The following is a 27,378-nucleotide window of genomic DNA, read 5'->3' as shown; positions in this document are numbered from 1 at the left end:
AACACGCTTAAATAGATACGGAACCCAGCTTTAGTGTACAGCCGATACTGCAATACCATTGGTCAATATCCCAAGGAGTGTAATAACCCCGTTTAACCAGACCGTAAAGAAAAGGTGACTGGTTAATTGCAACTACCAACTTCCTCGAAGCATCACGCATATTCTGTCACTCGCCATGTTATTCTGCGGATACTGACACTCCTTTTAAACCAAATACAATCTGATCGTTATTTGTTTGTGTGAAAGATAAGCAACTGAAAGTTCATTTTCTTAAGTTTGTATTTAGAGAAAGAGGACTTGCCACGATGACGTACGACGGTCATTTGAAAATTGGAATTGTTTGTTCCAGTAATCAAAACCGGAGCATGGAGGCTCATAACTTTCTTAGGTCAGCGAAACCATATGTTTATTTTCTCATCATGGATATACAATGTTCTGTTTTACGACCAACTTAGTTTTCGTATGATTTGTCATTTTTATTGCTATAATACATCCAAATCATCCAACACAATGGTGGGTTCATTTTAACAAGGTGACCTGAAGCCACTTGATCTTATTGTAATAAGTCATTGGTGATTTGAACTTTTATCAAGTGTTCTGTTGTGTTGTACAACCAGTATTGAAAGTGGTTGGAAATAATAACCTTGCAATCAGGTGTTTCTTTCAGTTCTGATCTTACCCACAGATGTCCACTGGCACACACATCTATATAGGTGGGCATGTCCGATGGGCATGATGGAGGCATTGAACCATACACATGTAGCTATAAGTATAACAAAGAAAACATTTTTGGTGTAATTTCTTCCTTCCTCCTCTGCTTTTCATCTTCGAATTGCGTATATTCATGTTTATGAAAGTTCCCTGTTTACAAATTAACTCTTTTCACTGCCAAGCTTTGAATGCACATATTGAAAAACAAAAGAAATCACTGATCGTGCTTGTGGTGTTTCCAGGGTACACATGGCAGAAAGTCATCAGTTGTTTCTTCTTTGTGTAACATGTGACAAATGGGGACTAGGTTGACAACAGAGAGAATAGTAATTTGTTTCCTTGCTGAATGGTGGTCAGCAATTTAACAGCTGTATCACATGACATTTGAGGAATAGAGTTTGAACCAAACAAGGTTGGGGTTGAAAATGTACAGTAGGCAATATGACAGCGGCTGTCACATGGCAAGTACGGAGTAACGTTTTGATCTCACAAAGTAGAGCATTGATCCACCTGTTCAGGGAATTTTGGTGGACAGAATCGCTGCTGTCCGTACTGAGTATGTGGAGTAGGAATACAAGTAGTGGGATGTAAGACCACTAGGGCTGGGACGAGTCCAAATTTACTACCCGGGTATTAACCCCCTATTACCCGACCCTACCCGGGTACCCGCTGTAGGTCTCAAGAGATAGGTACAAAATGTCCTATTGGGAAACGTTTGACCATACTCCTGTCAAAATGTATTTAGATACAGGTATGAAATGATCTGGTCATGCATACACTGAAGTTGACTGAAGTTTTATCTTTAAACAAACACATAAAGTCAGAAGGAATGTGTGCATAGTGGGAAAGAAATGTGATCATTTGTCACTTATAGTGTAACCATAGCATTCTAGATATTTTTTTGCCATTAAACAATATAATCACGTGACTAACCACGGGTCTGGGTAGTCCTGTGGGTACCCTGGTCCTACTCAGTACCCACCCGACCCAAGTACCCGAGTTACCCGTCCCAGCCCTAAAGACCACGTCATTCAAAGTTGTTGTTTTTTCAACTACATTTTTAATCGTAGAATATGTGTTTTAATTTTTGGATAAATTTATCACCACTTGAAGGGATGGTGTAAATCCTGCTCTGGTCCATGCAGGTATCAAAGGTACTATAAGTGATCTACCTTCAGTTGCTGGCGATCTATAGCCTGTTTTTATATTATGTTGTTGAATGATAGTTAATTCTTACATGCTTTCAAACTAGGTTTAAATAAGCCTGTGATATTCTAGTTCTTGTACTGTCCTTCGACGACAGTAATTTACAAAGTCTAAATATATTCGTGATCAATGTATAATTTTAATTTTGTCTCGTCACGATATGGCTGAAATATTACCGATGTGATGTTAAAGTAAAACTCACTCACTCAATAGTTATGGAAGAACAAACTACAGCTGTGGATTCTGGTTTAGATTTTGTCCCCAGGAACTTACGCCAGTCGGTGACATGGTTGATTGTCTGTCATCCTTCCCCAACTGCATGGATCATTGCCAACAATTTCAAGCAATTGTTTGTCTGGTACAGATTATTTAAAGGCTGCATGATATAGCTGGAATATGGCTGAGTGTCACTGTGATGTTAAACAACAAATAAACAACACAAACGTACATTGATCAACACTCTTTTGCTTTTTCCAGACCGGGGCATGGGTGGCCCAGTTGTCTAAGGCGCCGCGATTCGCTGTGCAGAGTTGCGTCCCTTGAGCATGCCAGAAACCCATGATTGTGGGTTCGAATCCCGGTTCACCCCAATTGTTTCTAGGTTTGTCAGCACCATACACATGCTCGTGGGTTTCACCGAAGTGGTAAACGTCTGAGACCTGCATCACTTCGGGCTTTCCTCCCACATTAAGCTGACACACCGGGATATAACTGGAATAATGTTAAAAGCAGCGTTAAACACAAGTCACTCACTCACTCACTTGGTCCAGACCTGAACTATTTCAGGGTGCTGAAAAAACAATATGAACTTACGTTTATCTTAATAGGTCATTCTAATTCTCAATTTGATCTGTATGTTGTTTTATTCTTCATTGATTAATAGCTTCTTGTACTGATAAGACTGTAAAATTGATGCACATGCCGAGTTGCATCCCTTAAACGTCTTAAGACCTGCATCATTTCAGGCTTTCCTCACACATCAGTCTGACAAACTGATAGAACTGAAGGCATGATAGAAAATATTGTTAGGCCCAACTCACCCACTCATTTTGACAGTATTGTTTTCATGGGTCCTATTCTATCATGAATGGTAATTTAGGATATTTAGCTTCACTTCCGAGTCAATAATATCAATGGTGTTAAACACTGTTTGTTGTAAATATATGTATCATACACAAATGTCAGTCAGATTGTTGTGGGTGTGATGTTTTGGGCTGATAGATGAACCATGTTTTTAGCTTATGACTTCATGGATGAAATATATCATCAATGACTAGTCACAACTAGCAATCAATATGATATTGCAACATTGTAGCTGCTTAATGTGACGATTGTTTGTTTGTGTAACTAATGCCACACTCAGCATTATTCTAGCTATATGACAGCGGTCTGTAAATAATCGAGTCTGGACCTGACAATCCAGTGATTGATATCATGAGCATTTGTCTCCGCAATTGAGATACAATGACATGCATGAACAAGGTCAGCGAGTCTGACCACCCAATCCGCTAGTCGCCTCTTACGGCAAGCATGGGTTGCTAAAGACCTATTCTAACCCAGATCTTCACTGTTCTTCGGGTGTTGGGATAGTCTGGTAGTTGAACTGTTCACACTCATCAGGTACCGGTATATTACCTGGGTTTCATTTTTATTGGTTCAGTGTGTGGAGCCAAGTCTTGGTATTCCCTGTTGTGAAGTTTTATTGCTTCAAAAAGAGTTTTAGTTTTATGGCTTCTAAAAAATGACTTGTAAACATTTAGCCTTAGTCAAACGTTAAACTAAGACATAAGATAAGACAGAATTATCACCAGTACTTGTCACCTGTATTCAAAAAGCAGATCCAGGATTGAACAGATCTTCCTGGGTAGGCTGGAGATCACGTTTGTTTGTTGTTTAATGCCGCACTCAGCAATATTCCAGCTATATGACGACGATCTGTAAATAATCGAGTCTGGACCAGACAATTCATGGACTGATATCATGAGTATTGATCCACTCAATTGGGATACAATGACATGCATCAACCAAGTCAGCAAGCCTGACCACCCGATCGAGTCAGTCGCCTCTTCTGACCAGCAGGGTCACCTTTTATGACCTATTCTTCCCCGGATCTTCACGGGTCAGATCACATTTTGAGTTACTGAGGGTGGGGAGGTGTAGGGAACAGCACACTTAGAGGCAGACAAAAAGAGGGAATGACCCCCCCCCCTCGCCCCACCCAAACTGCCTGCCCCTACCCCAGCCACACAATCTGACTAACAGTTCTTTACAGTATTGACAAGTCTGTCTGTCAATGGAAGCTGTTATATTGTATGATTATGTTAATTTGTTTTGTTTTTTCTATACAGAAAAAGGCTTAAACAGTCGTACAGAATACTTCACTTATTTCAGTTTATGTTTGACTGTGTTCTGGTGATGAGGTGCCTCACTCTTGCAGTGTGGTTTTGAATCCTGGATTGGACTCAAACCCCCAAAGTGCAAGAATCTGTACCTTACTTAATTTTTTTTATCCCAAATGTAACATTTATTACATTTGATCACTTCTAAATGGCATTGTGTATTTATATTTCATTTTAATTTCAAATTCGTTTGTCTTTTTTTTCTGTTTTAGCAAAAAGGGATTCCAGGTGAGGTCGTTCGGAACAGGAAGTCAGGTGAAGCTGCCGGGATCTGCGCCAGACAAGCCAAATATCTATGACTTCAGCATCACCTACGATGAGATGTATAAGGACCTCATTAGGAAAGACCCAGACCTGTATCCCATTCTAAACCTGTATTTTTGTTCATAATCTTTCGGGGGCACGGGTGGCCCAGTCGTCTAAGGCGCCGCGATTCGCTGTGCAGAGTTGCGCCCCTTGGGCACGCCAGAAACCTATGATTGTGGGTTCGAATCCCGGTTCGCCCCGATTATGTTTCTAGGTTTGTCAGCACCATACCCGTGCTCGTGGGTTTCACCGAAGTGATAAACGTCTGAGACCTGCATCACTTCGGGCTTTCCTCCCACATTAAGCTGACACGCCACGATATAACTGGAATACTTTTAAAAGCGGCGTTAAACCCAACTCACTCACTCATAATCTTTCTGTTGTGTAATGCAATGATTGTGGCCCTAAGCACTAAGCAGACTCTAGTATACCACACACTTGTCCAAACTGACTGCTAAAATTGCAAAGAAATGGTCTTGACAAATGCGATGTGATTCTTGAGAATGTATTACTTGCGAGTTGTGGATCAGTGGGGTGTATTGTGGTTTGGACATTCATGTGTCTTGACAAATACTCAATTCATTTCACCAGGGGGTGTGACATGTAGCACCATGGTGTTTCGGGAATATTGTTAAATGCATCGTAAATCCATCCTCGCTCACACAGAGGGTTTAACTTATTGTGTTTATTTGATGCATTGGTTTTTGTTGCATTAAGTGTTTAAGAGGTCACCTTCCGCCTAAGCAATTTCAGCTGACCTATCTCTCTTTGGGACTCCTGTGTGTGAGTAGGGTACACATATCTATTGTGAGTTTGGTATTCACATAATGTCTGTTTTTGTATTGATATGATTTCTTTTTTCGTATATGGATATAATTTCATTTTTATCCTTGGCTGCTCTATTTAGAAACGTTCGAGTAGCTTTCCATCTCTCAGAAATAGTGTGAGTTATTGCATATCTTGTCTTCAGGAGATCTATGACAGATAGCGGATCTAACTGCAATTCTTGTTTTAACCGAGCCCGGGCTGGGGTGTGGTATTGACATTCTAGTAACACGTGAGCAATGGATTCAGCCTGATTGCAAGATGAACAAACCTTGTCATAGTGCTTTTTGTGACCGAGTCTGAGGCGTGAGATGGCAATTTCAATTTTCCTTTCATTTGAGTATGAGTTTGCCTTTTGTTGGATCTTGGTTGTATTGGGTGTTATACTGATCCTATATTGATTATACTGATGGCTTGGATGAATGTATTTGATGACTAATTAGCTTGTGACATGATTTTGACTGCCAGGTGTTAAATTGACCGGGGTATGATACCCTTTCAATTTATTAGCGCCCAAACTGTCAAAACTGGTTTTCTATGATCATGTTCAGTCCAGTTTGTCTTGTTTTTTTAATTTCACCTAATATTCATTTCTTACTAAAAATCGTTTATTTTTGCCCGTACTGTTCATTTGAAAATGCAATTTATACTGAAGGGAGACAACTCCACAAATTATCATTCATTATCTCCCTTTGCCTATAACCCTGTAATGGAGATATTCAGGATCAATGAAGAGGTATGTATTCAAGTGTTGACTTCTGTTCATTATTCTTAATTAGAAATACAGTATATTCTACACATGATATATAAATCTATCTCCCAAGTGTAAAGCTACAATACCCTAGAGCAATTATGATAAGCATGATTTACTTGTGTTGATTCACCATCACAAACATGTGGAAAATTACTATTTCTAAGGTTACAATGATTTGTTACGTTACATAATAATGGTTTTGTCATATTTGAATAATTGCTTATTTCATTTGTTACAGATTGTTCCTGTGCAACATTTGTCTTTCAAAATGTCGAACAATTGTGAGTGAGTTGAGTTCTGTGTTCTGAAATTGACCATCTGTGTAGCAAAAGTCCTGAAGAGGGTCTCCAATGATACAGTTCAGATGTGAATATTTTGTGTTGCTTAATCTATTACTTGTGAAAATGGTGGCGCAGGTTTTGGAAATAATAGGCTTATTGGACCCGTCTTGTTTCGAAATGAAGGGGGAATTTGTATTGCTTGTTAGGCTTAAAAAATATTAGAATTAGTTCTCAAGCAATGACTTTTGAAAACATAGTGCGGGCAGGCAGTGGTTTCTATTTTCTTTTTTGCGTGTTCAAACTTGTATGTAACCAAATATACAGTTGTGTACCATCAACCTGGGAAAGGGCCTCTCTACATAAACAATTATGCAAACTCATATTGCCGCCATGACCATAACACGAGATGTGCAGTAAAGCAGTGCACATGTAAAGGGAAGTAACTCTTTGATATTTTGGATCGTATTGTTCCTGAGTATTAGGAAATTTTTTATTTTTTTGAAAACGGAAACATGCAGCAGACTTTATGATGATGCTGCCAGTGCCTGAGAACCAAGACTATTATTTTTTAACCTTATGTATATTTGAGTAGTGGTAAATTTGAGATACAATCGATCAAGTTTATTTCGTAATTCAGGCTTCATGGCCCATAGTACAGTTGTAAGATAAATCATAGTTTAGGTCACATGTCCGAGTGTTACATCTGTCAATCTCATTTTAAATTATTTACATGAATATAAAGCTATCAAGCGTAGTTCATTAATGCCACAGGATTTAAATAAATTTGCAAAGATAATATTACCTTTATAATATTTCTGTAATGAGGTAAAAAAAAAAAAGGTATATCTCAAATGAATTTATTTCTTACATACAAAAAAGACATGGTATTCATCCTCTAATAAATGAAGGTCACAGTCTTTACATATAGATTCTGAATGAGGTATACTTAACAGTGACTTTTTACAACAAATTTTGACTCGAAAGTTTTGAAGAGATATTCGATATTTACCCATTGCTCTAACTAATTGTTTGTGTCTTAGTGCTGTTATGTATAATTCGGGTTGCAGAAGAGATTTTATATCAGCATAATGCACTAATAAGGTAGATGACTCTAAACTGTGGTACCATGATTGGAAATATACATCTCTTAAGCCTCTTTTCAATGCAGATAAAAACATGTTTTAGTCACCAACATCTTGGAATAACCACACATAAGCAAAACCACTACTAAATAACATGTCTCACATACAATGCCCAATTGACTTTTCCATTCTCATCTAATACTTTAAGGGGGGCACGGGTGGCCCAGTCGTCTGAGGCGCCGTGATTTGCTGTGCAGAGTTGCGTCCCTTGGGCACGCCAGAAACCTATGATTGTGGGTTCGAATCCCGGTTCGCCCTGATTATGTTTCTAGGTTAGTCAGAACCATACCCCTGTTCGTGGGTTTCACCGAAGTGGTAAACGTCAGAGACCTGCATCACTTGGGGCTTTCCTCCCACATTAAGCTGACACGCTGTGATATAACTGGAATACTGTTAAAAGCGGCGTTAAACCCAACTCACTCACTCTAATACTTAAAGCATAACATAACTTTGTGAGGGGTATCAACTTGCATTCATTCACAAAAGCTTAATCCAGTACTTAGTTCCCCTTATTTGCGTCTTTATAAACATAGAATGACATCCAGTTTCACCCAGAACAGCTTTGTTCGCTGCAAATTTACCCACACCAAGATAAATTTTAGATACACACACCATATGATTCCAGACTGAAGAAATATGCAAATCAACACTTTAACACTTACGGAGGTTTCAACATAATTGATGGGATGCCTACATTACAGATATGTCGTGAAGTTTAGACTAACTTGTGAATATTGATGACATAAAATTGACTGACAAGAGTGTGCATACGTGTGTGTTGTTTACACTGCACTCAGCAATATTTCAGCTGTATGACATCTAGGTGCGGTCGAGTAGACTAGTGGTTAAAGCGTTCGCTCGTCACACCGAAGATCCGGGTTTGATTCCCAACATGGGTACAATGTGTGAAGCCCATTTCTGGTGTCCCCCGCGGTCATATTGCTAAAAGCGGCGTAAAACCATACTCACTCACTCACTATATGACAGCGACCTGTAAATAATCTTGCCTGGACCAGACAATCCAGTGATTGTTATGAGCATCGATCCACGTCTTTAGGTTGCATTGGCACACCTGCAATCATGTCAACAAGCATGATCACTTGATCCATTAACTCACCTGTTACGAGCAGCATAGGTTGCATGAAACCCATTCTAACCTGGAATTCCCACAGGTTTTGAATTTAGTACACTTCATGCCATTGGCAATGGGGTGCAAGGGGCACGTTCTATACCAGGTCCCCCATGATTGATTGCCACGAAACTCATCCAAAACACAATTAAAGAGCTGGTAAAGTGAAAAAAATGATTGCGATTTTTTAGATAGATTTAGTCAATTTCCGAAAGAGAAAAATTCATAATATTTGTAGAAAGTATTTAAAGGTCCAAGTGAATGTGCGGAAATCATATTCTTCTAAAATAGCCTCCAAAACACACCTATATTTAGGCGTGGCTGATATGATTGTCACATTGATTCTTATGCTGGTTCAATTCCGGGGTAGAATAGGTCTTCAGCAACCCATACTTGCCGTAAAAGGCGACTATGCTTGTCGTAAAAGGCAACTAACGGGATCAGGTGGTCAGGCTCGCTGACTTGGTTGATACATGTCATCGATCCCAATTGCGTGGATTGATGCTCATGATGTCAATCACTGGATTGTCTGGTCCCGACTCGATTATTTAACAGACCGCTGGAATATTGCTGAGTGCGGCGTTAAACAACAAACAAACAAACAAACTTATGCTGGTTCTGATATTTCTGTTAATCCTATAAAAATAACAACATTGCATGCATTGTTGGATGTGTGAAATGACCTTTCATCTTGACTTTGGGAATAATTAAAATAACAACTAGCAATTGGTAACTAGGGTTTTATTACTAACATCTTGTTTGGGTAATATAACACCAGCACCCATGGCACACAATAATGCCTGTCGGGGATTAATCCCCCAAAGTTAACAACTGAATGCATCTTCAGGGTTGTTACTAAGGTGACAAAAGTTGTGGTCACTGTAATCAAATAAATGAGCTGACAGAAAAACAACAGTCCAGGCAGGAGCAGGGAGACTGGGCCCTGGTCTGATCGTTGATATTGCACATCGCTTCAAACACCAGAAACCCATTTTAACCCCAATGAGGGGATTACTGACCAAAGCAGTGTTAAACCCAACCTACACACTCCTCCCTCATCCTGCTGAAACACTGATGTAACTGAAATACTGGCCAAAGCTGCCCTAAACCTAACTTACTCACTCCGCCCTCATCCTGCTGAAACACTGATGTAACTGAAATACTGGCCAAAGCAACTTTAAACCCAACTTACTCACTCCGCCCTCATCCTGCTGAAACACTGATGTAACTGAAATACTGGCCAAAGCAACTTTAAACCCAACTTACTCACTCACTCCTCCCTCATCAAGCTGAAACACTGATGTAACTGAAATACTGGCCAAAGCAGCGTTAAACCCAACTTACTCACTCCGCCCTCATCCTGCTGAAACACTGTGATATAACTGAAATACTGGCCAAAGCTGCCCTAAACCTAACTTACTCACTCCGCCCTCATCCTGCTGAAACACTGATGTAACTGAAATACTGGCCAAAGCAACTTTAAACCCAACTTACTCACTCCGCCCTCATCCTGCTGAAACACTGATGTAACTGAAATACTGGCCAAAGCTGCCCTAAACCCAACTTACTCACTCACTCCTCCCTCATCAAGCTGAAACACTGATGTAACTGAAATACTGGCCAAAGCTGCCCTAAACCCAACTTACTCACTCCGCCCTCATCCTGCTGAAACACTGATGTAACTGAAATACTGACCTAAGCTGCCCTAAACCCAACTTACTCACTCCGCCCTCATCCTGCTGAAACACTGATGTAACTGAAATACTGACTTAAGCAGCGTTAAACCCAACTCACTCACTCCTCCCTCATCATGCTGAAACACTGATGTAACTGAAATACTGACCAAAGCTGCCCTAAACCCAACTTACTCACTCCGCCCTCATCCTGCTGAAACACTGATGTAACTGAAATACTGACCTAAGCTGCCCTAAACCCAACTTACTCACTCACTCCTCCCTCATCCTGCTGAAACACTGATGTAACTGAAATACTAGCCAAAGCTGCCCTAAACCCAACTTACTCACTCCGCCCTCATCCTGCTGAAACACTGATGTAACTGAAATACTGCCCAAAGCTGCCCTAAACCCAACTTACTCACTCACTCCTCCCTCATCCTGCTGAAACACTGATGTAACTGAAATACTGACCTAAGCTGCCCTAAACCCAACTTACTCACTCACTCCTCCCTCATCCTGCTGAAACACTGATGTAACTGAAATACTGACCTAAGCTGCCCTAAACCCAACTTACTCACTCACTCCTCCCTCATCCTGCTGAAACACTGATGTAACTGAAATACTGACCTAAGCTGCCCTAAACCCAACTTACTCACTCACTCCTCCCTCATCCTGCTGAAACACTGATGTAACTGAAATACTGACCTAAGCTGCCCTAAACCCAACTTACTCACTCACTCCTCCCTCATCCTGCTGAAACACTGATGTAACTGAAATACTGACCTAAGCTGCCCTAAACCCAACTTACTCACTCACTCCTCCCTCATCCTGCTGAAACACTGATGTAACTGAAATACTGACCTAAGCTGCCCTAAACCCAACTTACTCATCACTCCTCCCTCATCCTGCTGAAACACTGATGTAACTGAAATACTGACCTAAGCTGCCCTAAACCCAACTTACTCACTCACTCCTCCCTCATCCTGCTGAAACACTGATGTAACTGAAATACTGACCTAAGCTGCCCTAAACCCAACTTACTCACTCACTCCTCCCTCATCCTGCTGAAACACTGATGTAACTGAAATACTGACCTAAGCTGCCCTAAACCCAACTTACTCATCACTCCTCCCTCATCCTGCTGAAACACTGATGTAACTGAAATACTGGCCAAAGCTGCCCTAAACCCAACTTACTCACTCACTCCTCCCTCATCCTGCTGAAACACTGATGTAACTGAAATACTGACCTAAGCAACGCTAAACCCAACTTAATCACTCCTCCCTCATCCTGCTGAAACACTGTGATATAACTGAAATACTGGCCAAAGCAACGCTAAACCCAACTTAATCACTCCTCCCTCATCCTGCTGAAACACTGTGATATAACTGAAATACTGACCAAAGCAGCATTAAACCCAACTCACTCACTCCTCCCTCATCCTGCTGAAACACTGATATAACTGAAATACTGACCAAAGCAGTGTTAAACCCAACTCACTCACTCCTCCCTCATCCTGCTGAAACACTGATATAACTGAAATACTGACCAAAGCAGTGTTAAACCCAACTCACTCACTCCTCCCTCATCCTGCTGAAACACTGTGATATAACTGAAATACTGACCAAAGCAGTGTTAAACCCAACTCACTCACTCCTCCCTCATCCTGCTGAAACACTGATATAACTGAAATACTGACCAAAGCAGTGTTAAACCCAACTCACTCACTCCTCCCTCATCCTGCTGAAACACTGATATAACTGAAATACTGACCAAAGCAGTGTTAAACCCAACTCACTCACTCCTCCCTCATCCTGCTGAAACACTGTGATATAACTGAAATACTGGCCAAAGCAACGCTAAACCCAACTTAATCACTCCTCCCTCATCCTGCTGAAACACTGTGATATAACTGAAATACTGACCAAAGCAGCATTAAACCCAACTTACTACTGTCCCCACAGTTGGTTTTGTGTTGTTTGACAGCATCCTTTACAACAGTAATGGACCAGAAGAGCTTTTGCAATGTACTGACATCAGCTGATTTTTAAAATAACTAATGAAGGGATTTGACTCAATTTGATTTGATTTCAATGATCTCCCAATGGATTGTGAAGTCTGATAACCAATTAAATTAGTAAATTATAATTAAGTTAACAATGTTGTTAATGAGGGCAACTTAATGGAAATGGGCGGTCAAGGCTCAGTGTGGGATGTTGCTCATAATGTCAATCACTGGTCTGTCTGGCCTGAACTTGACTTTTTACAGACTGCTGTGATGTGGCCAGATTATTGCGGTAGACAATATTCACCAACTTTTGAATATATAAACAACAAACTAAAACAAAAATAGACTATGAATTGGTCAGGTACGAGTTAGCAGACATTAACCTTGACAAGCAATGACAAAATTCCATTATTAGTGATTTCACATTCAGTCCCAATAGGTCAGGGGCGGTGGGGTAGCCCAGTGGTTAAAGCGTTCACTCGTCACTCCGAAGACCCGGGTTCGATTCCCAACATGGGTACAATTTGTGAAGCCCATTTCAATATTGCTGGAATGCTGCTAAAATCGGTGTAAAACCATACTCACTCACTCACTCAATAGGTCAATATGAAGGTCACCTCCAACTACAACTTTTGTACAACTACATGTAAATGCTTTCTGACTGAAACATAGAAATATTTGCAAAATGTTTTTTTAAACTGGAACCACCAGTCTTTCATGACAGATTCGACACCCTCTAAAATCCTCAAACTCTACACGTCCTCAGGATACTTTTAGCAAGCCAACCTTTCAGACAAACTGGCTCTAGCTGACTGCTGCCATTTTTCATCTCTGGCTGCAGATAGTTTTCTGGAAAATAGCATCACCATGAGTTGACTTATATGTCTTATTAAATTAGAGGACATTTCATATGTAAAACTCAGGACTCATTCTTTATTAATTGTAGGTTATGGTTTTATGTAGACCTGCTTAGAGGCAGATATTCGCTACCAAGTCTACAGCAAATGTCAGTAATATTTCCCACATAGGAATAAAACTAATTCCCAATTAATGTTGATATTTATAACCTATGTGATGGCTTGGCCTAGGTGACTTGTGTTTCACTAAAAGCAGGACTTGTAGAGGTGGTTTATTTTGACATCATTGCATTATTTCAGATACCTCTGAAGTTAAGAAAATAAGCTTTAAAAAATACATGTAGCAGTTTCGAGCAAAATATTTAAAAAAATTCAAAAGTACCTGGCAAGGGCACTTAGTTTTGAATCCTCCCCTGTCCTGATATTGATGAAATATTACCTAAAGCGACGTGAAAAACTTGCCCACTCACTAGTTTTAAATCCTGGATAAATCTGTGTATGGTGTCAAGGCTTTCAGACATATACTACTCAAAAGAAGTTAAGGATCACCTGATTCTTTCATATTACGATAGTTAATCTCTCATGCCATGACAGATTAACATTACCAATATGAAAGAATCGGGTGATCCTTAACTTTTTTTGAGTAGTATATGACATAGCTATGTGACATACCGTATTCGAGGTAATAAGCGCCCAGGGCGCTCTCAAAATTAGAAATAGGGGGCTCTTATTAGAATATTATTTTGAGTTGAAAGATCGTAAATTTCGTGGTTTATGCTGAAGCCTGAAATGTTTATATACGACAGAAATATTTTTCCAGGATTTAATTGCCCATAATTAAGGGTGCATATAACATACGAGTGCGTATTATACGCAAATAAATAAGTCTTATGTACGTAAACCACTTGGAAGGGGTGCTAATTGAGATTGTTTACTAGCCAATATATTGGCAAATATCGCAGTGGGCGCTTATTAGAGCAGGGCGCTTATTACGTCGAATACGGTAACAGACAACCAGTTGGAAACATTTTATGTTTTTCATTTCACGGGCACGCCACCCCTACTGAAAAGCAGCTGGAAAAGAAACAAATGAAACATTAACAGATTATTTTTTTTATGTCTCCCACCAGTAATATAGACCCGCTGATACAATATAAAATGTTATATATGAATTCCATGTCTACATCACTTTGTGTGATTCAAGAAGCCACCTGCAGTTTTAACTCTATGGCAGAATGACTTTCATATAAATACAAAAATAAATGATTGACAAAGTATTTATTTTTATTTTTATTTATACCGTTCTTGTGTGGAAAAGATGGAATAAATCTGCGAAACATAAAAAATAAAAAAGTGTGGCCTTATTGGAAAGGATTTCTTGATCTAAATAGTATAAGAAGATGGTCATTTCAAGAACAGCTCTAAAAACTTATCCTTGACATTAAGATGTAAGTGTTGTTTTGAATAAACCTTTCTTTTCACGTCTTTGTATCCATGTACTTTATTTTTTACATCTTTACAAGGAGCTCTGAGCTGTCAGGTAGCCCAGGTAGTACAATCATTGGATCCTCAGCTAAAGGCAATGGTTTTATTGCCTAAGGAGGGTACAATGTGTGAAATATTGATTTAGGTGGGTAAAAGACTAAAACCCATCTCAGGCGTTTATGCTTGTTGTAAAAGGCGACAAACCGGATCGGTTAGTCAGGATCGCTGACTTGGTTGATGCATGTCATATCTCAATTTTGGGATCGATGCTCATAATGTCAATCACTGGATTGTCCTGTCCAGACTCAATTATTTACAGACTGCTGTCATGTAGCTGGAGTATGCTGAGTGCAGCGTTAAACAACAAACAAACAAACATTTAAGTCGCTGATTGTTTTACATTTGCATTAATATGTGTTGGACTGTTCCAGGATTCAACAAAGAATAGACATTTCTGTGAATGGTTTAATTTATTTGAAAATTTAAAATGAAATGTTAACCATTGTCCTGAGAATGACCACCAGAAACAGTTATATTGCTGGGGTGTTGGTGTAGCTTAGTGGTGAAAGCGTTCACTTGTAAAAGGTTTGATTCCCCATATTACAAAGTGTGAAACCCATTTCTTGGGTCACCGCTCTGTTACTGCTGTAAGACTCAACTCACGTATATTGGTGATGTCATGCTCATTGGTATGTGTTAGATGGGGTCTTGACCAAGGTGGGGGCATGTCTGGCCCAGTCGTCTGAGGCGCCGTGATTCGCTGTGCAGAGTTGCATCTCTTGGTCAAGCCAAAAACCTATGATTGTGGGTTCGAATCCCGGTTCGCCCCGATTATGTTTCTAGGTTTGTCAGCACCATACCCGTGCTCGTGGGTTTCACCGAAGTGGTAAACGTCTGAGACCTGCATCACTTCGAGCTTTCCTCCCACATTAAGCTGACATGTGATATAACAGGAATACTGTTAAAAGCGGTGTTAAACCCAACTCACTCACTCACTCTTGACCAAGGTGGAGGGAGGCATGGTTGGTCCAGTGTCTAATTTGTGGCCATTGCTGTGCTGAGTTTGTCCCTTGGATGTGCAAGAATCTTGTGATTGTGAGGTCGAATCCTGTATCCTGAATCATTTGTACATGGGTGATGTGCTGCTTGCTTTGGACCAACAATTTGATATTCAGGAGAGTGGGGAGCATTTTGTGGAAGAGTCTGAATTGAGTCCCCAACACATCTATTTCTGACCCGTGAAGATTCCAGGGTAGAATAGGTCTTCAGCAACCCATGCTTGCCGTAAAAGGCGACTATGCTTGTCGTAAAAGGCGACTAACGGGATCGGGTAGTCAGGCTCGCTGACTTGGTTGATGCATGTCATCGATCCCAATTGCGTGGATCGATGCTCATGATGTTAATCACTGGATTGTCTTGTCCAGACTTGATTATTTACAGACAGCCGTCATATATAGCTGGAATATTGCTGAGTGCAGCGTTAAACAACAAACCAACCAATCTGATCATCCATTGAACAATAAAAACTGGAACGAAATAATTACTGATTTTCTGAATTTTCACAACAGCTTCAAATTGTTTCAAGCATATCCCAGCAGCCCTACCTCCTCTCCTGACAAGTGACCAGCCTCCTTGGATCTGTGTTTGTGGGTTCTTATTCCAAGATTTCCTCATTCACCATCCAGACCATGGCTGTGGTGGCACCTGGTCCTGTGTACAGTGTCAGGTCACAGATCAGGTGAGGAAAGCAGTGGAGGCATGGGAGACCCTTTCAGAAGCTTCACTCCAGAGAGTTTCTAGGCTTCGGTCCTGCCCCACACCAGCACATGTAGCTGATGTGATGTCTCCTTGGGCAAATTACTTTGTTCACATATGCTTCTCTTCACCCTGCAGTGAATGGGTACCCAGTAGGATGAGATTGTAAAGTGAGCCAAGAATGAAAATCTAGTGCACACTGATCCATTGACCAGGTGATAATAATGTAGAGCTTTGAGCATGCACGTGTGTCGTGTGGAAAATTAGCAGTCAATGGGTACCTGGTAGGATGAGATGGTAAAGTGAGCCAAGAATGAAAATCGAGTGCACACTTATCTATTGACTGGGTGATAATAATGTAGAGCTTTGAGCATGCACGTGTGTGTGGAAATTTAGCGCAATATCAGTGGCCTTATTAAGGACTTAAACCCCAGGCTTGTTGGGAGCTTCTCCCACATTACAAAAGGGTCCGGGGATGTGGCTGAAACATACTGCCAAATGCAGATTTAAAATTAAAACCCCAACCACTCACTCAATTCAAATTCTACACGTGTCTTGGATGTGCTTTGTCATTGACATAACAAATTAACCTGGTCACAGGACGTAGCACTTGTTACACTCTAATCCGACTTTGTATTCAGACCCTTATTGCGGAACCTGGAGGGGCGTGACTTGGGCACATTAACGTGAGAACCATCATGCACGACGTAACAGCTGAAGAGTATCTTGACTACAGCATTCAGTATCTCGTGGAGTAAACTCTGAGAAATTCCAGACATGGCTTCACGCTTAGCTGCAAGACCACTGCCACCAGTAATCGAGCTTGCGGGAATGTCCTGTGTCCTGAGTTAATTTACGGTTTATCGACGTGACGGTATTTCACTGTGACTGCTCTTATGTACGTTTTAGAAGTAATGCTTGTTTTGAAGCACGAATTGCGAATATTTGGATGTCATTTGGCATTGCCTGGAAGAACTGTTGGTAGGTGGGGAATGCATGCGGACATCACCTGGAGTGGAGGACATCGGACCCTGCTGGTGTACGACTTCCGGTCCAGATTGCCCGGATGAGCTTTCGGAGACATTGCCTGAATAGGTCAAGGTCAGTGGAGATTGTCGCACAAGAACAAGTGGGTTGATATGATGGTTTATTTTATGGACTGTTGAGAAACGTTAGGTGTATGGGACTTGCCATGTTAAATAACCTCTATATACTCATAGTAAACGACCACAGGTGGCCACGCACTCCTGGAGGCGAGTGGATGTTCTTTGCAGCTGCACTTCCCATCATATTTGGACCCTGGAACCATTATAGGTTGATTCCGTACAGATACATTAACAGCAAAAACATCGCTATATCATCAGATAGCATATGTAATCCGGTTATTGCGAGGTCAGTGTCTTAAGTGCATTTTGTAGCCTCCACCTTTCTCGACTTGAGGTGGCAAATTTACACTTCAGAAACATGCCCTCGATGTATGCCTCCATAGAGAGTTTAAATGGTTGTGGTTTCGATTCCGAAGTTCACTCTCATTATTCCTGGCTTCTATTCTACCATACATGTGCTCGTTGATTCCGTCTAACTGGGATCTTGGGGGTATCCTAACGGTTAATGCGGTTGCCCGCCGAAGACCTGTGTTCAAATTTCCCACATAGGTAGTGTCCCCAGGCCTGGAATTTCTGGACTATGGGTAAAAGCGGTGTAAAACCCAACTCACTCCAAAGTGGACAGACCTCCACCACAAGCAATTAGGGATTTCATCTCACCTTAAGAGACCGCCTCCGTAGTCTAGTGGATAAAGCGTACGCCCGGAGAGCGGAAGGTCCGGGGTTCGATCCCCGGCCGCGTCATACCAAAAGACGTTAAAAGATGGTACTTGTTGTTACCCTTTCTGGCACTCGGCATTAAGGGTCAGTATATTGTGTCTGAGTGGGGTATTCATGTTAAACTGCGGCATGGTATCTCAAAAATCGGCATCAGTCCGGACTAGTACAAGCAGCAACACACATTCGCGTGCCTGCACGTCGCTATGTAGAGTGCAATAATCTTAATGTTAAACCCCATTTTACCTCACCTTAAGACCTCACGGCTGTTATATGGCTGGACTACTGTGCCAATACACTCTTCCACGCAGACAATCTGGACGCATATACATCTGGATACACAGGTGGAAGTATGTTACGCAACTTTGTGGGCATTCAAACAGCACGAAGCCGCAGGTTATGTAAGCCTATTTGAATGAGCTAGTGTGGCCGATGAGAAATGACGAAAAGCTTGTTACGTGTTCAGACCTCTACCTTTTAGCTGCTTTAACTTAAATACTTCAACATACTCGTTCACTGAAGATGTGTCCAGCCTCTGAAGGACGGTCTTGATAGTCTCAATGCACTTTGTCAGGCCTTTACCGAATCATGTTCATTGATTCCTGGGGCGGTGGGGTAGCCTAGTGGCCTAAGTGTTCGCTGAAGATTAAGGTTAAAATCCCCTCATGGATACAATGTGTGAAGCCCATTCCTGACGTCCCCAGTTGATTTGTTGATGGTCAAACTTGCATTGATCTAAGGAAGCGCAATTCGCTGTGCAGAGTTGCGTCCCTTTGGTGCGCCAGAAACCTATGATCGTGGGTTCAAATCCCGGTTGGCCCCTATTATTTTTCTTGGTTTGTCAGCACCATACCCGTGCTCGTGCGTTTCACCAAAATGGTAAATGTCTGAGACCTGCATAAATAATACGGATGATTTTGAAAATAACGTTGAACCAAACTCACTCATTTGTCGTGGTGCCCAGAGACAAAATAGTTCAAAAGGTATTGTGAATGTGGAATACTATAATACATTACGACGGAAGATACATGCGTAACTCAATGATTAGTTGTCAGACATGGTTTGGTGCAGATAGGTTAAAGAATTATTGACAGTGGCGTTGTATCTTGTATACATAAACAGCAGGCAGGGGTGTACAAAAGGATGGGACCCGTGAAGATCCGGGGTAGAATAGGTCTTCAGCAACCCATGCTTGCCGTAAAAGGCGATTATGCTTGTCGTAGGAGGCGACTAACGGGATCGGGTGGTCAGGCTCGCTGACTTGGTTGATGCATGTCATCGTATCCCAATTGTGTATATCGATGTTCATGATGTCAATCATTGGATTGTGTGGTCCAGAGTCGATTATTTACAGACCGCCGTCATATAGCTGAAATATTGCTGTGTGCGGCGTTAAAAAACAAAGGATGGACTGCAAGCGACCAACCAGTATGTTGACGAACAAGGTTACTGCTCCGAGGCTCCAGGTCGTTAGTACTCAGCTCAAAGAACACCCTGTTGCAGCAACCGCACCTGACTAAGATGGTTTAGTGGGCGACATGCGTTCACTATTCTCAGACCTTGTTAGGGGCGTTCGGGTAGCCTTGTGGTTAAAGCGTTCGCTCGTCACGCCGAAGACCCGGGTTCGATTCCCGACATGGGTACAATGTGTGAAGCCCATTTCTGGTGTCCCCCGCCGTGATATTGCTGGAATATTGCTAAAAGCGGCGTAAAACCATACTCACCCACTCACTCAGACCTTGTTTCTGGTTACACGTTTTGGTCAATAGTCGTAGTTAATAATAATCTGCCATAACTAGCTGTCGCGGAACCTATTTCCCTTTATTGTTGAGTGTTTGGGATTGACAGCGTTCCTGGTGCTCTGCTTCCTCTATATAACGTTCTTACAAAATGTCGATGTTGAATTTGAGCCCGTCTCCACATGCGTTGTTCACAAGAAACTAATATACCCGCACAAGTATAGATACAGATACAGATACCTCTTTTTGGAGGGGCAGGAGAGGGTGCAATGTAAACAATATTAATTTTCCTCATAATTACTTACATGAAACGAAACGTGTCGAGTTTTTTCTGCCTCGACAGTTGCTATTTTCCGAATCCAGCGACAACAATGTACACAGATACAGCGGGCGGTCGGGTAGCCTAGTGGTTAAAGCGTTAGCTCGTCACGCTGAAGACCCGGGTTCGATTCCCGACATGGGTACAATGTGTGAAGCCCATTTCTGGTGTCCCCCGCCGTGATATTGCTGGAATATTGCTAAAAGCGGCGTAAAACCTCACTCACACACTCACAGATACAGCGTAAAACAACACTACAAAATATCAATTATTTATATGGCTTCGCCAATAATCACGAAGGATGGTTTCATAAACACGGGACACTGTAAGTTATTGTCTTGCCTTGGTAAAATTCCTGGTTTACCTTGTTAATGTTCCTGGTAATGTTCCTAGTTTGACCTGGTTATGTTCCTGGTAGTGTTCTTGGTAATGTTCCTGATTGGCCCTGGTACTTGTCCTAGTTCGCCCTGGTAATGTTCTTGGTTGGCCCTGGTAATGGTCCTAGTTAGCCGTGGTAATGTTCCTGGTTCGGCCAGGTAATGGTCCTAGTTCGCCCTGGTATTGTTCCTGGTTCGCCCTGGTTATGTTCCTGGCTCGCACTGGCAATGTTCCTGGTTCGCCCTGGTAATGGTCCTTGTTCCCCCGTGTAATGGTCCTTGTTCGCCCTGGTAACGCTTCTGGTTCGCCCTGGTAAAGTTCCTGGTTCGCCCTGGTAATGTTCCTGGTTCGCCTTGGTGAAGTTCCTAGTTGGACCTGGTAGTGTTCCTCGTTTGCCCTGGTATGTTCCTGGTTTTACCCTGGTAAAGTTCCTAGTTGGACCTCGCAATGGTCCTGGTTCGCCTTCGTAATGTTCCTGGTTCGACCTTGCAATGGTCCTAGTTCGACCTGGCAATGTTCCTGGTTGGCCCGAGTAATGTTCCGGTTCGCCCTGCCAATGGTCCTGGTAATGGTCCTGGTTCGCCCTGGCAATGTTCCTGGTTCGACCTGGTAATGTTCCTGGCTTTCCCTGGTAAAGTTCCTGGTTTGCCTTGGTAACGTTCCTTGTTTGCCCTGGTAACGCCCCTGGTTTGCCCTGGTAAAGTTCCTGGTAAAGTTCCTGGCTTGCCTTAGTAATGTTCCTGGCTCGCCCTAGAGACACAACTAAATGTTTTTTTGGCCAATATGGCTTCTGTGGCGGGTTATCGTTTGTACGGGTAACCTGCCGGAAGGCCACTCTCAGATGCGTTTGACGTGACACGTAAAGTTGAGTGGGCTGGTGGCAGTGAAACCACGGTAAGCCGTACCCCGTTAAACCAGAAACCCCACCTTCTGGACAATTACTGTTGGGCCCGTCTGTTTAAGGTAAAGGGGTAACTATCCAATGATTCGATAATCAGGACGATTTAACTGGCAACGGTACCGTCAAGATTAACAGGGTTTCCCTGTATTGCTGAATACCCGTGAAGTTCCAGGGTAGAATAGGCCTTCAGCAACCCATGCTTACTGTAACAGGCGACTAACGGGATCGGGTGGTCAGTCCCGCTGACTTGGTTGATGCATGTCATCGTATTCCAATTCCGTAGATCCATGATCATGATATCAATCACTGGATTGTATCGTCCAGACTCGATTATTTACAGACTACCGTCATACAGGTGGAATATTGCTGTGTGTAGGGTCCGGTCACCATTTGTATTAGCCCTGATTGCAGTCCCTGGCGCCGTGCCAGCGGACTCAACCAAAGTGATCATCGTCTTTGATCTACATCACTTTGGGCGTTCTCCCCAGATTCAACTGACATGCCGCCGTATCGGTGAAATACTGTTCAAAGCGTCGAGAACCCACCTCATTCACCCACTCCTGTCTTTTCTTACGGGAATCGCGTCAGTTTTGTCCGGAAGAATGAGTTGCACTTCATGCCACACCTCTATCATATGGTTGGGTATAAAAACCCTCTAGCGCCCGTAGGCAGCTTTGGTTGTATACTCCCCAGGGAGTTGAGAAAGATAACTGGAATTCAAACAGATCCAATGGTCGGGGAACAAATAAACCGCCTTTGGGCTGATACTAATACCTGCATAAGTGCCATATAAAAATGTATAATAATAATTATGATATTATCAAGTGTGGAATTCGTCTTTAACCATCCTGAGTTGTAACACCCCTCTCAATTGCTTATCCGGTTCGAATCTCCCTGGTTTACCAGAACCATTCCCGCGCTCAAGGGAATACTTCGGGCTTTCCACCCACATTTAGACGACAGGTTGTGATGTAACTTAAATAATGTCCAAAGCGAAGTTAAACTTGCTTGAACACACTCACTCACTCACTCACTCACTCACTCACTCTCACTCACTCACTCACTCACTCACTCACTCGCTCACTCAATCGCTCACTCAATCGCTCATCTGTCTCTGAGCTGTCCTTTGTTGATGATTTAGTGAAGTAATGAAATACGATATTTTTTAGATTACTCATCTGAAGACGTTTTAGAAACGTTTACTCTACTCAGAAAAAAACCGGATGTGAAAACATGTTATCAACGAATTGTTTTTAGTGAGGGACTTGCCAATTGATATTCCATTTTGTTAAAGAAAGAATTTCTTCTTTTATTTGTCCTCATGATTTCTAAATTGAAATTGTTCGGGTCCTTTCACAGAATAATATTGGGTGGTTTGAAGCAGTGAACAAAATCGTGTCTCCCCGGCCCCTCCACCAGAACCCTGTATATTTTGTCTCTCATTGTGCCATTCATATGTTGGTTATTTCCGCCCAATGAGTTTGTCATACAAGATTCGTGCGTCATAGAGCCAGCAGAGTCGGGTAGGTCGACACCGTCGTTCACTGATTCATAGCTTGATGAAGATGCAACGTTAGATTTACAAATAGTATCGATTTTCTATACATGTTTTCAATGTGTGAAGCCCACTTCTGGTGCCCGCTGGAGGTTTTGAAGTACATTTGTTATATTTGCACCACGTAGGAAGGTTATCAGGAGTAACTTTAATAATCTCATCAAGGTTATCGGCCGAAATCGAATTATCGGAATAGTCCCAAAATAATTCGCATAATTTACATGCAAACAACCTTTCTATGTTTAAGAGACACTCCACCCGTGAAGAACCTGGTCAGAGTAGGTCTTCAGCAACCCATACTTGCCGTAAAAGGCGACCGTGCTTGAAAGAAGCGGGGGCGATCGGGTAGCCTGGTTGTTAAAGCGTTCGCTGGTCACGCCGAAGACCCGGGTTCGATTCCCGACATGGGTACAATGTGTGAAGCCCATTTCTGGTGTCCCCCCGCCGTGATATTGATGGAATATTGCTAAAAGCGGTGTAAAACCATACTCACTCACTCACTGTAAGAAGCGACTTACGGGATCGGTTGGTCAGGCACGCTGACTTGGTTGATGCATGTCATCGTATCCCAATATCGTGGTGCGATGCTCATGATGTCAATTGCTTGATTGTCTGATCCAGACTCGATTATTTACAGACCGCCGTCACACAGCTAGAATATTGCTGAGTGCGGCGTTAAACAACAAACACACACTCCGGTAGCATACTCGATTACGCAGTGCATGATTCGAGGAGCTAAGGTCTCTTGTCCATGTTGTCATCACGTTTCCAAACACGTCCTTAACCCTACCTCAGCTACACCCAGAACGGAATCCTTCACATGTTGGACAGGAACAGACGCATCAAGCCCAAGCCGGAACGCTTCCAGGCTTGCAAGGACAAGTTTGACGTCATTGTCACGTGTGAAGAGCGTGTGTATGACCAGGTCATTGATGGTGAGTTGTTCATTCTCAATCGGGGCATGTGACATAATCAGGGCAGGTCTTCAGCAACCCATGCTTGCCGTAAAAGGCTACTACGCTTGTTGCAAGAGTCGGCTAACGGGATCGGATGGTCAGGCTCGCTGACTTGGTTGATGAATGGCATCGTATCCCAATTACGTGATCGATGCTCATGATGTCAATTACTGGATTGTCTGGCCCAGACTCGATTATTTACAGAGTGCGGCGTTAAACAACAAACAAACATAGTCAGAGCGTTCAGCATGTATGTTTTTGCCCTTTGACTTTTATTTGCATAAACGCACTCGGCAATTGTTGTTGTTGTTGGTTTGTTGTTTTACGTCGCAATATTCCAGCTATATGACGGCGATCTGTAAATAATCGAGTCTGGACCAGACAATCCAGTGATTGATATCATGAGCATCGATCCACGCAATTGGGATCGATGACATGCGTCAACCAAGTCAGTGAGCCTGACCACCCGATCCCGTTAGTCGCCTTTTACGACAAGCATAGTCACCTTTTACGGCAAGCATGGATTGCTGAAGACCTATTCTACCCCGGAATCTTCAAGGGTCCTCGGCAATTGTAAATATGATTTAGTGTGCCTAAGGTGTGTCCCTTTTCAGTGCCAGGATCCACAAATTTTTAATCCTTTGTCTGCCAACACTAACACCAACTTTGGACTTGATATGTAATCTTGATCAATGCAGCGAGAAACCTAACGCTGGTCTCTGGTAAAGCAAATGGCTTGAATCCCGTTTCACCCTGATCATATTTCTAGGTTTCTCAGCACCATACCCAGCTCGTCGTAAAGGTCTTAAGACCTGCATGGGGCAGTAGGGTAGCCTAGTGGTTGAAGCGTTCGATCGTCACGCCGAAGACCCGGGTTCGATTCCCCACGTGGGTACAATGTGTGAAGCCCATTTATGGTGTGCCCCGTCGTGATATTGCTGGAATATTGCTAAAAGCGGCATAAAACCATACTCACTAAGACCTGCATCAGGTTGGGCTTTCCACCCACATTAAGGTGATATAACTGAAATACAGTAAACTACGGTTATAACGAACACGCTTATAACGAACTGACGGATATAACGAACTACTTTTTTGGTCCCGACTATTTGCTGTAGTTATGCTGTATATATGCTTATAACGAACTACGGTTATAACCAACTAAAATAAGTAGTCCCTTTCGTTATAACGGTACTTTACTGTACTGTTTTAGCGACATGCACCAAACTAACCAACTTACTCAAGCACAGTTTGTGCAATAAAGATTTAACTGATTTGTAATTGTAATTCTTGACAGATCTGGAGTCCAGGTTGAAGGAAGAGGAGCAGGCTGTCCACATCATCAACATTGATATCCAAGACAACCATGAGGAGGCCACGATAGGCGCCTTCATGATATGTGACCTCGTCACCTTGGTAAGGAAGTCGTTGGCTTGAACATCCGGGCATGTCCAGTCTCCCTGCCTTTCCCCAGAACCGTCGAGACTGAGGATTGGGTGGTTACAGTGTTGCACTTTGGATCCAGGGTTGGAATAGATCCCCAGCAACCTGTCCTTGTCTCCCAGTAGAGATCCAGGGTTAGAATAGATCCCCAGCAACCTATGCTTATCTCCCAGTAGAGATCCAGGGTTAGAATAGATCCCCAGCAACCTATGCTTGTCTCCCAGTAGGGATCCAGGGTTAGAATAGATCCCCAGCAACCTATGCTTGTCTCCCAGTAGGGATCCAGGGTTAGAATAGATCCCCAGCAACCTATGCTTGTCTCCCAGTAGGGATCCAGGGTTAGAATAGATCCCCAACAACCTATGCTTGTCTCCCAGTAGGGATCCAGGGTTAGAATAGATCCCCAGCAACCCGTGCTGGTCTTCCAGTAGGGATCCAGGGTTGGAATAGGTCCATGTAACCTGTGCTGTTTGAAAGAAGCGATCTTATTGCCAGATGACTTGGTTGATAGCATGTCATCGTATCTCAATTGCATAGAGCGATGATCATGATGTCAATCACTGGATTGTCTGGTCCAGACCGCCGCCATGGCTTGACTATTGCTGAGTGCAGCGTTAAACATCAAACAAACAAGCAAAATCACCTCACCCAACTCTAAGCTTTGCTCTGTTTCATACGGGATATTGTCTTGATACCTTCAGCTCATGTACCAATGCTCTGTGTTTCAGCTGCACACTTCAGACGACCTGGATAACGAGATTGACGAAATCCTCCAGGAGTTCGAATCCAACGTAGACCGGGCTATTCTGCACACTGCCACGTTCTACTGACGAGGAGCAGCACACATTATGAAATAACTGTGAAAACTTGGTATACTTGGGGATTACCTCGAAAGCAATTCCACATTTTGGCAAATGTCAGCATCATCCAAATATTTGTGTTTTCAGTAGAAATTCGCATCAGAATCACAAAAGTATGTATATCAGTTCTATCGGGGTAGGGATCTGATCAGGGTGGGGAGGGGATCAGCTAGGGTGGGGCGGGGATCAAATCAGGGACGGAAGGGGCACAGATCAGGGTGGAGGGATCAGATCAGCGAGGGAACAGATGGATAGGGGTTGGGTTGGGGTCAGATTAGGGACGGAAGGGGATGGAATAGGTTGGGGTGGGGGGCAGATAAGGGGGCAGAGGGGAACAGATCGGATGGGAGATGGTTCAGATGAGGATGGAGATGAGATCTGCAGTTCCGGAAGAACGGTATCCTGTGAGACGAGGGACGGGCGGGTGGTCGTTCAGGTGCAATAATGTGTGACCTCAGGTCAGTTGATGCGGCAGTTGATCACAACAGGACAAGAATCACTGCTTTGGACTTGAATTGGACATGAATAGGCATGGAGAGCGCATGTCATGTCGCGAAAGCGAAAGAAGTTGAGAGTTAGATGAAAGATTGTTTGAGGGGCACAAGGCTCTTTACACCACCGCTGTGTCATTCAGGGGAGATCACTCCATCGTCAGTGGAGTCGGGACAGCACAGTGAACCAATTGAATTCCGAATTAGGACTTTTTCCAACTGTGAATTCAGATGCATGCAGGAGAGGGAATGATTTTAGCTAATGGGAAAGCAATGCGGTAAAGTTGCAACATCCGATGATATCCTCACACGTGTGACAAGCTCACCCGAAGTCTCTGACTCGGAGGATGGTACAGTTACGATATTCAGACAAGACTCA

At 42.7% G+C, this 27,378-nt stretch overlaps 1 protein-coding gene across 1 annotated transcript; it reads left to right on the top strand.

Moving 5' to 3' along the window:
* Positions 1–127: 127 nt before the first annotated feature.
* Positions 128–26,660, top strand: LOC124137701 (RNA polymerase II subunit A C-terminal domain phosphatase SSU72-like). Its single transcript, XM_046504121.2, has 5 exons — positions 128–388; positions 4,529–4,672; positions 24,045–24,184; positions 25,503–25,621; positions 26,377–26,660. The coding sequence occupies exons 1-5, from the start codon at positions 306–308 to the stop codon at positions 26,476–26,478; spliced, it is 588 nt and encodes a 195-aa protein (XP_046360077.1). The 5' UTR covers positions 128–305; the 3' UTR covers positions 26,479–26,660.
* The last annotated feature ends 718 nt before the right edge of the window (positions 26,661–27,378 follow it).

Source organism: Haliotis rufescens, unplaced genomic scaffold (assembly GCF_023055435.1).
Source record: "Haliotis rufescens isolate VD_foot unplaced genomic scaffold, xgHalRufe1.0.p SCAF_29, whole genome shotgun sequence".
In the NCBI taxonomy this organism is placed as follows: domain Eukaryota; kingdom Metazoa; phylum Mollusca; class Gastropoda; order Lepetellida; family Haliotidae; genus Haliotis; species Haliotis rufescens.
The sequence above is the reverse complement of the archived record's forward strand: the minus strand, read 5'-3'. Positions and strand labels throughout refer to the sequence as shown.